At 40.9% G+C, this 16,515-nt stretch overlaps 1 protein-coding gene across 1 annotated transcript in view; it reads right to left on the bottom strand.

Moving 5' to 3' along the window:
- The window catches only part of EMILIN2 (elastin microfibril interfacer 2), a 36,362-nt gene that overhangs the window by 5,958 nt on the left and 13,889 nt on the right, over window positions 1-16,515 (bottom strand). The window contains exons 4-6 of the mRNA XM_062632890.1: window positions 12,777-14,711; window positions 6,251-6,589; window positions 5,634-5,672 (exon numbers count right to left, since the gene is read on the bottom strand). Of these exons, the coding sequence (XP_062488874.1) occupies window positions 5,634-5,672; window positions 6,251-6,589; window positions 12,777-14,711 (2,313 nt within the window). The remainder of the gene's footprint in view (window positions 1-5,633; window positions 5,673-6,250; window positions 6,590-12,776; window positions 14,712-16,515) is intronic.

Below are 16,515 nucleotides of genomic sequence, written 5' to 3'. Positions count from 1 at the left end.
TTCTAAGGAAAAGGTACATGGCTTGTAAATGCTGGCAGTGGAAATCCTGCCACCTCTCAGTTCAGCAATGCTTTTGCCATGGACTTTCTTCGGGATCGAGGCTGCCCTTGGACATCTCCGCTCTCCATCACTATCACAATGACAACAGGTCAGCTTTCCTAGTCACGCTGAGAAGCTGCACACAGCTTAGATCTCTCACCCTCTCTGCTGAAGCGTTAGTGAAAATAGCTACAAGAAGAAACACTTCGGCATTATCGGCATTATAGCAAAGAGAATCATCACTGGGGCTTTTCTCTCTCTCCAGCACTTCTCTCTTGGAGGACTTTTCATCCCAGTTTTAATTTTCTCAGCAGATCAGTCACTCCGGTATTTTATAGTGGCTACTTGCTTACTACCTAAGCACTGCTACTAGATGAAATACAATTTGGACAATTGACACAGATTTTTACATTTAACAGACTGGTTTAATGGCATTTAGTGATCGATCACTTAACTTGTGCATTCCACTTTAGTTCCTTTTGCTCTAAACATTTCCCCTAAAGTAGGACACACTGCTAGAAGCAGTCAACTATAGTTGCTTTGTTTGGGCTATTAGGTAAACCACAAATGCACTTAAAGTTGCCCTCAGTTGCTCCTTCTGTTCTGTGCTGTTCAGGTTCGGATCCGTATCTTCTCTGTGCTCTCAATCTGAGATGCCCATCAGCAACCAATGTTTAAGATTGTATCCCGTAAAAATTGAAGTTAAAAAGTGACAAAACTTCAACTAAAATGTGGATATGCAAATGCTCTGCTATCCTTTTTTGTCTGAATAACTTGGCATTGGGGGTGGGAGGGTAAGGCAAGGTGAAGACATGCCTGCAACTTCAGAAATGGCAAATAACTACCTTGACTTCCCTGAGGGGCTGGTAACCAGCTGCCTCACGTATCTTTGGAAATCTCTTTAGTCAGTGTTCTGTCTCACACTCTGAAAACAGACGGAAGCCCTTTTTCATTACTCCTACCTGCAAGTGCGCCTGCAGGGGCTCTTGTAGGTTAAGATGAGGTGATTTGAAAGGACCAAAATTAATTGCAGGAAGTCTACTTAAGAAGCTTCTGTAACGCTCTGTTATTTTAACACCACACTACTTATAGAAAGCATCTCTTTCTATTCTTTGCCTATCCTGAGATTCAAATCAACTGAAAATGCACTCAACTAACTTTTTGTTGGTTTCTCTCCCCTGCAGTCATACTGCACAGATGACACATGCTATTTGCTGCCTGCCCAGAATACACTGTCCTCTCTGTTTGGAGTAACTCCAGTTCTGTCTGGTTTGGTGTCATCTGAACAAGGGAGCGACTCCTCCCCTGGCTCGCCCTGGCTTCCTTCAAGATTTTCCTGCACTAATTACTAGCATAGTTATTAGAGTTTGCTGCCAAAATGGCTTCAGATCAGCAGCCTAGTTTAGCACACCAACTGGGTTTGTCCAAAGGAGAAATCTTAAACCTGTCCAAGTATTCTGATCAGTTCAATGGGCAATGTAAGAAGGCACAGTAACAATGCAGTGTGTCTATGTTCTCTTACCCTCCTCTCTGCCCCCAGCTGGAACTGTGCCAGTTTAAAGCTTTCACAAGTGCTACCACCAGCTCTCAGCAGTGCTTTTGCAGAGCCTCACAGACAGGTGAACTACCTTGTCTTACATGTCTTCACTTGTAAACACTTCATATATGCCAGCAGGAACAGGTATGCCTGTTCAAGGCAATCTAAGCTAGTGTAATGCATTCTGGGGGGTCAAAAGACGAGAGAAGATAACATGGGTGGCCTTTGTTAGGTTTCATCTACTTTCACCCATCTGCTAGCTGTATTTCTGGTTCTCTACCTCCCTTTTAACTTCCCAGCACAGTTCATGCCTCCCACAGAGCCCAAGGGCCAGAAGGAGAAAAAGAAGAAGAAAAACAAAACCCAACCAAAACAGAACAGTGCACAGCACAGACATTTTCTATCAAGATGAAAGGAGAAAAAAAAATAAGAGTGTGATGGTACTGCTGACAACTGCACAGCAACTGGAACAAGGACTCTTCAAGAATCTACACAGCAGAGAGACCATAAATACATAATTCATTTGTCAGTATGCACTTATGACTCCTTGCATATGGCAGGAGTAGGGACGATACATCAGATTTCCTCTGCTTGGCCAATACCCCTAAATCTAAATGAGGGCAAAGTGCATCATTTCAGTCAAGCTAAAGGGGACAAAATATCAGCAATTTATCACCTCCCTGCTCCCTTTTCCCATTTTTGGGGTTTGTTTTTTGTTTGTTTGTTTTTTGGGTTTTGTGTTTTTTTTTTAAACTCTTCATTTTTAACATAACATCCCATTTTCATGAACATTCCCTCTGCTTGTGGGAAGGCCATGCAGAGCAGCACAGTGCCACACTGATTTCCATTAGCCAGTGCTCAATGAAGCTGGGCCCATTATCTCTACTCTGCTAAATCACAGTGGTTTTGATGCCAATGGTAACTCACTCAGTGCATTAGCAAGACACAACTACTTTTCTCCTGAGTCTGTTGGTAACAGCTCTTTCGACTCTAACAGCTCCTACCTCCCAGATTTCAGCAAGAGGTTTTTCCCAGCACTTATCTACTGCTGCTTACACAACCATCCACCTTCTACCCCATCCTTCAGCACACAGAATTGTGCAGTTCTTTCATGCAAGCAGCAGCTAAACACAAACACTGGTGCAACATGTTCTTTACCTCAGAGTCAGCAAACATGCTTTCCCCTGTGCTAGAGCACTGATGTTACTAATGAGAATAGTGCTTCCTGTCCAGTGATTAAAAGAAAGAGCTAAACATGAGCAGAACCTGCCACAAGCACAACAAAGTAATTTATGTATTCAGTAAACTCTTTCTTCAAATCAAAGACCACCTACAACAATATAAATCTTACATTAAAATAAGGTTGTGCCTTTATATTTGAAACGTCCTATATGCTTGCTGCCTGGAGTCACATGGAAAAAGTAAAGATGCTTAGTATCAGACAAGTAAAAGGTATTAAAAAAGACTAAATCAGCCCTTTCCTGCACATATCCATACAGCAACATTCACACAGCAATAGGACTCACTAGATCAGCTGTTTTCTTTTAGAGAGGTGCAACAGCCTCCACTGAAGCTGCAGGGTTAAGGACACAAGCAACACTGAAGGCAGCATGAAGGGGGAGGGTGAGAAAAGCAGTTTGTGCTTTCAGTGATTTTTTTTCACTGTGACCCTCTGTATGCTAAAATCCAAATCCTCTTCTTGGCTCTGTCCTTGCCTAGTTGTGTGACCTGGGATTTTACAAGCATTTTCTCATCAGTTCCTACACCAGTTCATCAGCCAATTTGCTTCTGCAATTTTCTTTGCTTCAGCAAACAAAAATTCTCATAACTGTAAAAATGCCATGCTTCAAAAACATTTCCTGCTGATGTTTCTTTAAATAATAACTGGTTCAACTCTTTTTGTATTAAAAGGGATTAGCTGGATGCACTGAGGTCCTGACACTTAACTCACCTTTTTCATAAACTCCTTGCCTGTAAAAATAGAGCTTGTATGTAATACTGTACCTTATACTCTCTCACTAATACTTGTTAGGTCCTCAAAAATCTTTACCTACCACACTGTATTGTGAGATGCGTGCAAAGAGATAGCTAATGCATCTGAAAATCTCAAGAAATACTTTGCTATTTAAAGTATGCAAATTGTGCCTCAGCATTCAAGAAGAGCACTGAAGTGGGATAGTTTAATCCCAGAGGAGAGTTGGAGCCCTCAGCTTCTTCCTGAGAAGAGCTTTTTATGTAACAGAAGTTACTCAGAAACAGAAGTGAAAGGAAGTACTCAGAAGGCCAATTTAATAGTACAAGCTGCTTATTTTAGGAACAGGAAGGTCTGATCTTTCAAATTTGAATTTCAGTGCTACAAAATGCACTGGGTGAAGACTGGCAAAGACATCATAAACTGTGGTCCTGCACAAATCAGATATTAAGGATTCGTGATGCCTTATTTAAGCATTAATTTCTTCCTCCAATAAGCCAAAAATCTTGCCTTCCCCAGCTGTTCACTTCTACCTCAACACTGTTAACTCCTGAATGCTACCTCAGGATGCTCCTTCTTTGCTGCTTGCAAGCAAACACTGATCATTATGGACAGTGGATGTAAATGCTCTAACTCCACAGGAAGTCCAATAGTTATCTGCATCATCCTTACCTACCAGTGGGGTTTGCAAAGCATTCTGGGGGAAGTTAAAGGACAGAGCAGAAGGTGCATCTTATATTTAGATGGGTCTTCTGGGGCAGAGATCAGAAAAAGGAAAAGCTTGGTCAAGCCCACCCCTCTCTGGATCCCAGGTGGTAACATTACTTACAACATGTTCCACCAAGCAGCAGCCGGCACTCTGCCTGCCAAGCCCTGCCTTTTCAACACTTAACATCCGCCTACTGTTTCACACAGTTTTAACATAAACTGATTAAAATACTGCTGTCTATGAATGGCACAGATTGTACAAAGTGGAAGAAAACCCCCAGGAAATCCATTTATCACAGAAATCTAGACATCTATATCGGCTATGCTGGCATCAAGATAAACATTTCTTTACTTCTTATCCTCTTCCAGAAGCCTCACCTATTGCTGCTTGTTCTTACCACCAAATGCAAAGAAGATTGCTTTAAGGCTATGACAGACTTTTAATTAGAAAGCATAAATATCAGGATTTCAGTGTCAAATCTTTACTACTCTTTTTGTCAGTACCCGGACCACTCTTTATGATGTGCCCTCAAACTAAGTCCCAAGGGTAGGATTTTGGATGCCATAAAGCCCTAATGTTTTATTTTCATCTATTTCCCATATTTCCTCAAACAAATTTAGATGAAATCATTCTTTTTGAAGAGGGTGTGGGAATATTCACTCTGATCCAGAATACCAGATAATATCTTGAGTATGAGGTTGTGGGGCAGGCAGCACCCAATCAACACATTTATCAAGGCCAAATAGCATGTCCCATACAAGATTTATACCTGTTTATCATACAAATCCATAAATGAGCTTATTTATAATTAACAATTATAAAAAATAAAAATTAAACATCAAAGCAGGAAAACTCCATTTTGAATGTTTTTAAGCTGTGGTTGTCTGTAGCAGCACTCTTGCTTTCCGAGAGGTCAGGAACACGAGACCTCATTATTCTAACAAAGACAGAAACTGTCCCACAAGGAGAACTAACACATGCACTAGCTCAGATACTAGCAGTGGTTCAAGATCTTAGTCTCAGCTTTATTCCTATCTTATTAAAGAAATATTAAATTTTTCAGAAAGAAATATGTATTTTAGCATTTAAAAGGAAAATAAAAAGGTCAGCACTAACTTTTACTAGGACATAGAAACCCTCTGAATTAAAAAAAAAAACCACTGAAGTAACAATAACCCAAATGAATTATTTCCCAAAACCTCTATATCTTGCAAGGATGCAGAATGTTTAAACGCTTAGGTACAGCAAAAATGTGACAGATTTGCCTCAATGCTAAACTTAAATACTAAAAATTAATGTCTCAACCATAACCTCCTAGGGACTGAAATAAACATTAAGTACCTGTGTAAAGAATTTCTAGGAAACAACTGCCTTACCTTGTGACTCCGTGGTAGCAGGAGATAACTTTGGATATCCTACAAATGAAAAGTAGTGTGTGTGACACAGTATATAATGTAATGGAATACATTATTACAAAATACCAATGCAGTCTTCTAAAAAGCATCCTTTGTTACCTAACAGCAACCTACTGAAATAGCTACTAAATAGCATCTCTTATGAAATGCTCAATTATCATTAAACGGGAGTGGTCGTGGTAACGAAAACCAAATTCCTACTACAGTGCACTAAATCACTATGCACTATGGCAAGAAAAAAAATCATTAAAGCTCCCCTAGTGGCGAAGCCGCTGTTGTTACCAATGATTTTACATTAGTCCCGTTGACCTCATGCTTTATGCAGCCTTGGCAAAGGCAACAGAAGTGGCACTGAATCTGTTTTCCTTACTTCTGTAGCCAGCTGGAGGCTGCAAAGGCCTGTTCACAGTATCTCTGCCATAAGCCCATTCCCAACTGCAACAGCTATAATGGACATCCACTAAAGCTGAAAGGTGGCTGGAGAAGCACAATAGATCTCAGTGCCACCCTTTTAACAAGACCTGGCTTGTCCACTGCACTTAAATGAGAATGATTCACTGTCAGTTTGGTTCTCTCACCTGGTGCTCCAGCATACCCTTCAGCAATGGGCATAGTACTTTGACCAGCCTGACCATCCACACTTCTAAGGCGCCCTCTTCCTGACATTAAAACGGTGCCAGGAGGCCCTGCCTCTCCAGTCTCCAGGATGATCCCTGTTGTTCCAGGCAGAAATGGCACAACTCCTGACCCTGGTAGTGCTGGGCGCGGAGCAGGTCTCGGCTGTGGTGGCAGGAGGGGAGTCCTCTGTCGTGGGGGTTGTATTTGTATCCTTGGCCTTGATGGAAGCAAGGATATGCCAGGCTGGGGCTGCAGGGGTGGTCTTGGTGGCAATGGCTGCCGTGGTACTTCTGATTGCCCTTTGAAATGATGAAAGCAGAAAGGAAGATGCAGAATTATTCACCTAAAATAGCATTTAAAATTGCTTTTTTTTTGGGGGGGGGGGAACAAACAAACAAAAAACAACCCCAAACAAACAAGGAAAAAAAAAAAAACAAACAAAAAACAACTTCAAAATAAAACAGGACTCAATTTGAGGCCACCTTTTCCCTCAGACCCAAGACTGCAGAGGTAAAACTCCTTTCCACAAGTGCAGTACTACAGACTCCCCTCTTTCCCAGCCTGAGACACAGGGAAAGGAATGAAGACAGCTTGGAGACAGGACAAGCAGCAGTCATAGTCACAGAATCACAGAATAGTTAGGGCTGGAAAGGACCTTAAGATCATCTAGTTCCAGATCCCCTGCCATTGGCAGGGACACCACACACCAGACTGCGTCACCCAAGGCTCAGTCCAATCCGGCCTTGAAAAATAACCTGGCCTAAGTCTAACAACCGTGAACATTCACCTGCTGGTCCAGCTTTGACTTGCTGCACCAAGCGGGCCTTGTATCCTACCTATTTCCTCTGCTGCCTTCATCTCCATTGCATGTTCTCTCCCTACCTTCACTTCAGTGTTCCTGAACCCCTCTTGCCCATCGCACCTACTTTTGACTCTGTACTCACACAACACTTAGCATAAGGCTGACCCTTTAGCACTACCATACCGAAAAGTATCCACAGAAAAAAAAAAATTGAGTAAATGAACAGGGACTTAACAGATTTTTTCCCCTACTTTGAAAAGCAATAAACTTCTAATTCCAAGTATTCCCATTACTAATATTTTCTGACAACAAAGGCAGAACCCTACAATATAATCCACCAGAAAAGCCATTATTGCTTAAAGAGATACCATTAAAAGACTTTTCCAGTAGGGCAGCCAACACGTATGACATCAGGATTTAATACTGCTGACATGGTTACTTTTGTGTATCTGCTCCAGTTCTAAGCTCTTTATAGGAATTACAACTTATTTATAAAACTGAAGTCTTATATGACATATAAGAATGCAATGTCCTCCCAAGAAGGAAGTTGAATTACACTAAGAACAGGAATTCACAAATGTGTAGATTTCAGCAATCCACACATTTACAGAGTAATGTGTCATTTCAGATGCTATGTCAGCTTTTACACAGAATAATTAGAATTTTATTCTAAATTAAACACTAGCATTGGTTATTTTGGTTGCATTTTCAGACTATAGCTTGAGGTGCAGGGATAGAAAGGAGTTTCTGCGGAAATGGACAAACATCCCCTTGCAAATCTAACTGATGCAACTCATCACACCAGAGATGCTTGCGATGGTCCACAGTGGAGACCACCGCTCTGAGGACTCAGTGGTCAAAATAAACACTTCCATTCATCACAGTCCAAAATCATCCTGGGTAAATTTGCCACTGGCTAGGGCTAAACAGACTGGCTCTGTCTAGCAGCAGACAGGGTGCAAAGCTTCCCCTGGCCCTCCTGCAGAGCTGGGGACACCCAGGAGTGCTTTACCCCATACCTTTGGGCAAGAGCCTACAACCAAGTCATGCAGGTATTGTCCATGCGCATGGCTGGGGCCAGACACTGTTGCTGGCAACCCACATGCTGTTCCGTGACTACTCAACACCTGCATTTTACCCTTGTGAATCTCATTCCTTGTTTTCATCTAAGTCCACATAAGCCTTCCAGAGAGGCCGCCTGAAGTCATAGCCTCACACCACCTGCATTCATTTACTAGATATGCCTGCTAGAAAAAAAATCTCCCTGAACTTTGCTGGCTGACTTTAACTGTCATGAGAGTCGAAACTAACACAAGCAATGCACTGATAAACTGCACTGAAGCTTACTTCATAACTCTATCCACAAGGCGGAGAACTAAGGAGTGAAATGTTCACTTTATACAGATTACAGTTATCTTCATAAAAATCCAAGGATTAAAAAAATCTTATTAAATAAAAAGCTTAAAGTATCGAAGTGAATTATTTAACAGAGTTGTTAACTTGGTGAGACATCTTCTGTCCACAGCAGCATAGATTTAGACCATCAACTAAGAGCTTCAGATTAACCCCATTCAAAACATAAATCGACAAAACACTTTACACCTTGGGATACAAGTACTTGTCATTGCTCTAGTCAATTAAGCTGAGCTTTGTTAAGACAACGACTTGGACTGACACAGGGAAAATGAATACATTGCTCTGCTTGCTTTTCTAAACCTTCAAATAACAACTGCTTAAATCCCATATCCTGTGCAAACTGCTTTCTTGTATGCAACATCAATACTGTAATATTCAGAATTGTCCAATTACATCTCCATGAAATTAAATCCAAAATCACCTGCCTAAAGCTCAACTTAAAGTACCAGCAATCAGATATGTGTGGATTGAGAGGGATCTGGTCTGCCATCTTTGCCAACCTTTTTGGCCTCTTCTGCTGAGGATGCATCATAGCAAGACACAGCACCGATAAATCACTAGACAAAGATGGTAACACCGGAGCCACCGTATCCTGATGCTGCATTCACACATGTTTTCAATTCACAAGGCAGTGAGAAAATGAAGCCCTGACGAAGGCTGGAGTGAATCTAGCTGGACCTGCTTAAGCTTTGCTGAACAACAGGCAAAACAGAAATCTTCCCTGTCATCTTCCCAACTATCTGGGAAGGCAAAGAGCATAGCTGAGCTCATTACACAGCTGAGAACAGTAACACTGCCTTCAGCAGTAGCATCCTGGCTGCTCTGGTTATCATCACTGGTGTGACAACTTGGTTACCATGTCACACAACAGCTTCTGCTCTCAGATGCCCATCTGCAAGTGAAACAGAACAAAAGGTTTCCCTCCTCGGCTGAAAATTTACTCAAAGAAGGAGGAATGATTTACAAGCAGCGACCTGGATGTATGAGGTGGGTGGGTCTTCAGGATGTGTCTGTTTCTAGTATCATCCTGCCCCAACCATGCTCTCCAGAGCCCCCAGAACACATAGAAACGAAGCACAAAGAACAAACTAGCAAGTAAAAGAATCTGTCACTGCACTCAGAATAAGCCAAACAGACCTTACTGGAATTTTTTTATGGATACCAAAAGGATTTGACAATTAAGTTACAAAGTACAAGCTCACAGGGAGCCTAGGGGGATTTACTATGGCTATGTGCCCTACAACACTAAGATTTTACGTTGTCCTTCATCAGTGTTGTAATGCAGAGCACACATTTGGTTTCTTAGGCCATAACTTCAGCAGATGACATTTTGCTGTTGCTTTCAAAGCCCAGCTATAGACACAATTCCCAGAAGAACTGCAGTTCAGGTCAAATAACCGTAACCAAAGCAAACTGCACTCCCAGCACGGTATCTGGCTGCATGACCACAGCTGGGATTCCTGGAAAACTTAATGAATCTGTATGAATAGGCAGTAAGTTAAAAGAGACCACTAACTAACATGGCTTTCACTTTCTTGCCATTTGAAGAGCAAACGTACCTGCAGAGAGGTACAGAGTGCAGTGAGAACAACTAATCCTACAAGACATGAAGCTGGAGATGGTCACCATCTAATGTGGACAAAGAGCTGCTGGACTACATTACCTTGGTGAGCACATGCATGGTTCCCTACACTCTTAGAGCAAACCACTGCCTGCTGCCACCATCACCCTGTGTATGGCAGGATGCTGTACTATTCTTCATCAGAAATTATGACAAATTTCTGGCCCCTGGGTCCATATCTGACACATAATCAGTCACTAACCTGGCTTGTCACTTTGGATAGAGGCACTTGAAACCCATTAATTAAAGATTTGGGGAAAAAAACACAGGCATATTCATAAGATCAGGGTCATTTGACTTTGCTCTGGTTTACAGTGAGCTGGGCTTACACTGCTTGGTAAGATTTTATATCGTATTTCTTGCAACATATCCTTGCCTTACTGCTTTCTACAACTGTTATTAGCAACAGCTTGTGTCTGTTTTGGCCCTTCTAAGGTCAAATGACATCATCTGAATGCTACGATACACTGGCAAATGGTGAATAAGAAATTCTACACTCATCTAAGGCCAGGACTGACAGTCTTCCTTTCAAATGTCGGTATTGGTGATGATGCTGCAGATCAGAGATATGTAAACAGTTAAAGTCATACCTGAACTCACATAACTGGGTTCCCAAACTACGTCAAAAAAAGTCTCTTTTGCCAAAATCTTTCTGCAACTCCAGCCATCAAAACTTACTTAGACTGCTGTGCCAGGCAGCGCTATTTTAATTGGAAACATTTAGGGACGGAAGTGTGTGCTTCACCAATCCTTCAGAGGTCAGACGCACCCCATCATAGGGAGGTTTGCTCAGAGTGCCTATTCCTCAGATCCAGCAGCAGCATCATCCTTCCACAGGCTCTCAACACCCAATGGTGGATCGAGAGCTCTGCCCTGAAACAGCATTATTTTATGGAAACCCAGGCATGCTGACACTTGTTAATGCATTACAACATTGTAAGAGGGCAGATAAATACCACCCATGAGGCTGCTCAAACACCTGCTTTAAATAACACACAAAAGATTACTGTGTGTTTCTTGGACCTTTCTCCAACGTTGGTCCCTACTGCAAATTTATTCTGGGCAAGATGGATGAGAAATAGGATTACACAGGTACATCATACTGCATTTTAATGGGGACTAGGTCTGCTTCTGCAAGATCTAGCGGTGAAGGTCCTAACCCTGCTGAATTTAAGTCAAGATTTCACCAAGTGAATTATCTGAGAATTATGGATTCCCTCCATTCCCCTTCACTTCTTCCTTTAAAGGAAGAGAAATATTTATGGTTTTAATCTCACACAAAAGCTTCTCATCTCAGAGGGATTTTTATGTAAAGTACTGCAATACATTTGGTTTTAAACAATTAAACGCTCAAAAGAAACACATCTATCAGAGGCTTTCCAGGCTCCACCTCAGAATAAGAAGGATATTCTTCACCAAAGAAACTACTGCATGAAGCACAACTCATCCATTCAAGCAAGAGCACTCACAGTCCTGCATCTGATCTCCCCCCAACCACCACCAGCTGCAAAAGCCCACAGCCTCTTCCCTCAGCACCTCTTCTTCTGATTTAAGGCAGGTCACAGAAATCGGCCTCTTATTTATCTCATAGGTGCACAAAATTAAAACCAGACACATAAACCAACTGAAGAGTGCGGTTTCAAAATAGCCTCCAATTCCTGTGTTTTTGTGTCATGCTGACAGAAACAGGAACTCAGCTTCCTTTTGTAAACTTTGACTCTCAGAAAAACAACCCTTTGCTGAAATTTGGAGGAAGAACTACAGAGCTCTTGCAAGAACTACACCCTCCTTCAGAGGGTACTGAGTGGCATTTGGCAAGGTCTCTAAACCTTCATGGCAAGGTTCACCAACATGTTGAGGTTACCATTTCACAGCATCTTAGGCCAAAGGGAATGTGCCTTTGCTTCTCAGCCACTCTAACGCAAACTTTAAACCACCTGTAGAGGTAGATTTGCACTAACATGTTGGACTACAAACAGAAGTGCTGAGGTGTAAGAACACTGCCAGCAGGGGTGTGCGCCTATTGCCAGCTTGCCAACCACATTGTGGGAATGCAAACTTCTGGGGGAACTATGAAGGAGAAGTCTTACAATGCCACACCAAGATAGGCTGGAGCTTGTTTGTGAAAGTCCTGAATCAAAGAGTTGGTGTTAAATTACAATCATTAACTCATGCTAAGAATACAGCTTCCAGAGAATCTTTCTTATCAAAAATCTGAATTCCTTTGACTTCCATATTCTCTACTTACTTTTCAATTTCCCCTGAGGAATCAAGAATAACATCATACAAGAAAATAAAACAAAATTTAGCCTAATTACCTGGAATAACATCCACAGATAATTACTACTTAAAACACACTTTAAACTCACTATCCAGTAATATTAGTTTCCTACTCTCTTTATTCTGGCTCAAAGTAAACAAGAAAGCATGTAAGACTTCTTTCTTTTGAGAATACTTTTATAAGGACCCAAAGCCCTCTACGGTGTTCTAGACCAAAGAGCCAAAATTAGAGTCACTGTAAAAACAAAGTAAAAGTTGTATAATATTACATTTTTCCTCCCTCCTTAGTTCCCTTCTAAATGATTCAGAAAAGACAGGCAGCTGAAAAACAAACAGCAAAAAGCATTTAAAAGAGAAAAAAACTTACTTGGGTCAGACTGAGATTTCAGCATGCCTTCAATGTCCGTGGTGATTTTGGAGACCTGGCTATTAAAGTGTTGTACAGAATTTTTGAGGCCAGAAATATCAGTGGAATGAGACACTATAGTCCCATTCATTTCACGGATGCAGTTCCATAAACTGCTCACATGCTTATTCAGACCTTCTTTTATCTTCTGCAAGTTACCCGAGACAGAGTCCAGCTTGCTGCAGACTTTTTCAACATGTGAGACTCTGCTCTCAACATCCGAAACACCCTCCTGGATACCCTGGGTCTTCTCTTTGCACTTGCTAAGATCATTCAGGATATGGTCATTCAACTGTTCTAGTCTCTCTTTTACTTCACCACAGCAGTTATCACTGGGGTGAGCAGTCTGGTTTGCAAATGTCCTCTGCATTTGATCGATTTTCCGGAAGACACCTCGTTGTGTTTTTCTACAGGTAGAATTGACACCCAGAAGCTGCTCTTTGCAGCTACTCAAGCCATCCTGAAGATTTTTCATATCTTTATCCATGACATTTAGACTATACCGGAATACACGTACATCTCTCTGCATTTTCTGGATGTCACGTTGGTTACCCTTAATTAAGTTGAGCTTCTCATTAAGAGAGCTATTTAGAGACTGCAGGAGAACAGAGTTATTATCTATTTTCGAAAGCAAATGATTGTATTTGTTGTTACAGTTTTCTAGCTCTTTCTGAATGTCCTCCATACCCTGTGGTGCAGACTGACATTTCTGTCCGCAGAGGTGTTCAAGTGACAGTAGTTTGCTCTTCAGGAAATCTATTTCTTCTGTAAATTGTTTATTTGTGAATCCTGCATCACTGGGCGAGATGAGCCCAGGATTAACAAACATTCCATCTGGGTCTGTGGTATTAGCAATCTCTAATATAGTGCCACCCAGCCTATCTTCTAGTGCCCGCAGCTTTTGATCAAACAAGTCTCTCAATTCATCTACTTCAGCAGCTATGGCACCACGGAGAGTTTCCTCAACGTAAAAGCAATGTTCTTCAGCATTTCGTTCTGTAACATTCATCCTCGCATCCAGCTCCTCCAACCTCTCACCAAACATGTCTTCTAGATCTGGAGTTGATAATCGACTGATCTCATTATCTATTCGGACATTCAAGATCCTGTGTGCTTCCGCAACTCTCTCAATCTTTTTATCTAAATCCTGTATCTGTTGGTCAAGGTCATTCCTCTCACCCTCCTTGCAACAACTGGACTTGTTTGATGGGATCTGAGTTCGGAGAGTATTTATTTCTTTCCTCAAGTCATTCTCTTTTCCCTTTATAACATCAATTATTCCTACACAGTTACTGTCATTGTCATCACACTGCTGCTGGATATCCTGTAATTTGTGTTCACAGGAGCTCTTCAGATCTGCCATTTTCTTTTCAAATCCTTCCAGTAGTTCCTGTCTGAGGGACTCAAATTTGGAGTCTATATACTCCTGATATATGTTGTCACTGGGCATTGTTACTGTAGGTCCTTGTGCTGCCTCCTGCAGTTGTTTTAATTGCCCTTCATAGTCTTTAACTTTTCCATTTAGTTCTTCCAGCTTGTCATTCCTCATCTTCAAGGCTTCTTTGACATCAGCTAGCTCAGACTTTAGATCTTCCATTTCAAAATCAATAAAAGGGTCTTTCTGATCTTTATTGTTGAGCAGTCCAGGCAGATGAATAGTGTCTGTTTCACCACCAACCGCACTATCAGGCTCTGGGCGGTCATAAAGGTTGTTCAGCCAAGTGACCAACATTTTACTAGCATCTTCTTGGACAGTCAACTTTAGATTTTCATTCACACCTGCCACAGAGGACTGAAGTTCAAGCACCGATCGTGTAAGCCTAAACAATTCATCCTCAAGAAACTGCATTTTCTTCTCATATGGTGGAGGTTCTGGCTCTTCTGTTGGTTCTGCATCTGTTTCATGGAAATAACAGACAAAGCCTGGATGTAATTACTAACAGTGGTATCTGTTTTAATCATCTGAGGCTAATTTCACTTTTCTTTAAACTGAAGAATGGTTTAAATTGCATAATTCTTGTTCCCTTTTCTATTCCTGTTTTCAGTAGTTTATACTTAAAACATTATCAGAACACTACAAACTAAAAATTTTAGCGCACTGACCAACTCCTACCAAGACAAAATGGCGATAACAAAAAATCAGCAAGCAGAATCCCCCTTCTTGTTCAGCAATGAATCTAATCTATAGCATATATGAGACCATTATAGAACCATACACATCACAACACAAACACCTATAACAATAATTCGGGAGGTACAAACACCTATAACAATAATTGCTCCTGAATTCCCACTGAAAACTTAAGTGGCAACAATTTATGTGCCTGAAGTGGGTTTATGCTTCAGTGTTCTGCTGAACTGGAATCCAAATGCACATACTGGATGGGGTTCAAGAAGATATTCCAGTTATCAAATTGCTTCAAAAATACATAATTATTCAATACATATTTAAGTAGGCAATGAAAATTTGTATAAAAGCATAAGCTTCACACATCCAAAATGACTAGATAAAATAACACCAGCACTCTCCTCAAAAAAGTAAACGGAGTTAAGAAGCAGAAGCTAAAAAGAAAATACACTTCTTAAAATATGACAGAAAATAGACACACAAATTGTTACCATTAGAATAACTCTTTCAAATGACAAGTGGGGTTAACAGTTAAATCTTCAGACAAAATAATTTTGGTACTGGTTCCAAGCTAGTTATATAGTGGACAGCATCACTGAGATAGGGTCTGAAGGACATACAGATGGATTTTTTCCTAAGTTCTAAACTGGATTTCAGCTTAAAGACATTACAAAGCAGGAGGGAAGTCACAGATGTACTCTCAAGACTGGCAGGGTGGCAGATTCCTTTAATAATAAAAAAGTATGCGGAGTGTAGCTACTAGATACCCACTGGTCTATTTTTGCATTAAATTGTGGGTATCTTAGGGTCAGAGCAGAAAGAAAATCTGTAGACATAAGCAGTGTGCAATTTTCGTAAAGATATCACTGTGGTTTATTATTATCTTCTGGAAATAATACTTTAGGTGGGATAACAAAATATTTTAAAAGCTTATTTTTAAAGCACATATATAATCTATAGGAGTGGTCTGACACAATGTATTCAGTCCCAATCCATTCCACTACACAAAACCACAAGGGGAAATCTGACTAAGCACCATACGTGACACTAACCTCCAATGATGTTCAAAGAAGTCCTTCAGAAGGAAACATCTGTTTGTCATTTTTTGTTAGTACAGAAAAAGCACAGGACTGAGTAACAGCATTCCTTCTTATTCCTTTAAAAGACACTATCTTACACAAACAAACATTATTCACTCTTTAAGGTATTTTTTCAGAAATCAAGGTTTATCATTCCCCTTCAGTGGTAAGGTAAGTAATTTAACATAAATCTGTAAAATCTGCACATGCCCTTGAACAAAGGAAAAACTGCTCTGGAGCATTACATATCATTAAAATTAGTAGCTGTTCTTTTTTGGTTTAGTAACAGTCCCTCTCAAATACATCTTCTGTGCTGAATACTGAAGAAACCACAAAAAAACTCCTGTAAAGTCTTACAAAAACCCCAACCTTAACCCAAAGGTTTTCCTGAACCATGAGTAGGCAGTTGGTATTTATGGCCAGTGATCTACAGCCACCCCTCCATTATTCTTCAGGAAATTCTCTCTATCAAGGCTGTTACTGCCTGGCTATT

The sequence above is a fragment of the Pezoporus occidentalis genome, unplaced genomic scaffold, assembly GCF_034315485.1.
Source record: "Pezoporus occidentalis ecotype Australia unplaced genomic scaffold, CSIRO_AGI_Poc_V1 ctg4, whole genome shotgun sequence".
NCBI classification, from domain to species: domain Eukaryota; kingdom Metazoa; phylum Chordata; class Aves; order Psittaciformes; family Psittacidae; genus Pezoporus; species Pezoporus occidentalis.
Note: the sequence above shows the minus strand (reverse complement) of the source record. Positions and strands in the feature narration are given on the sequence as shown.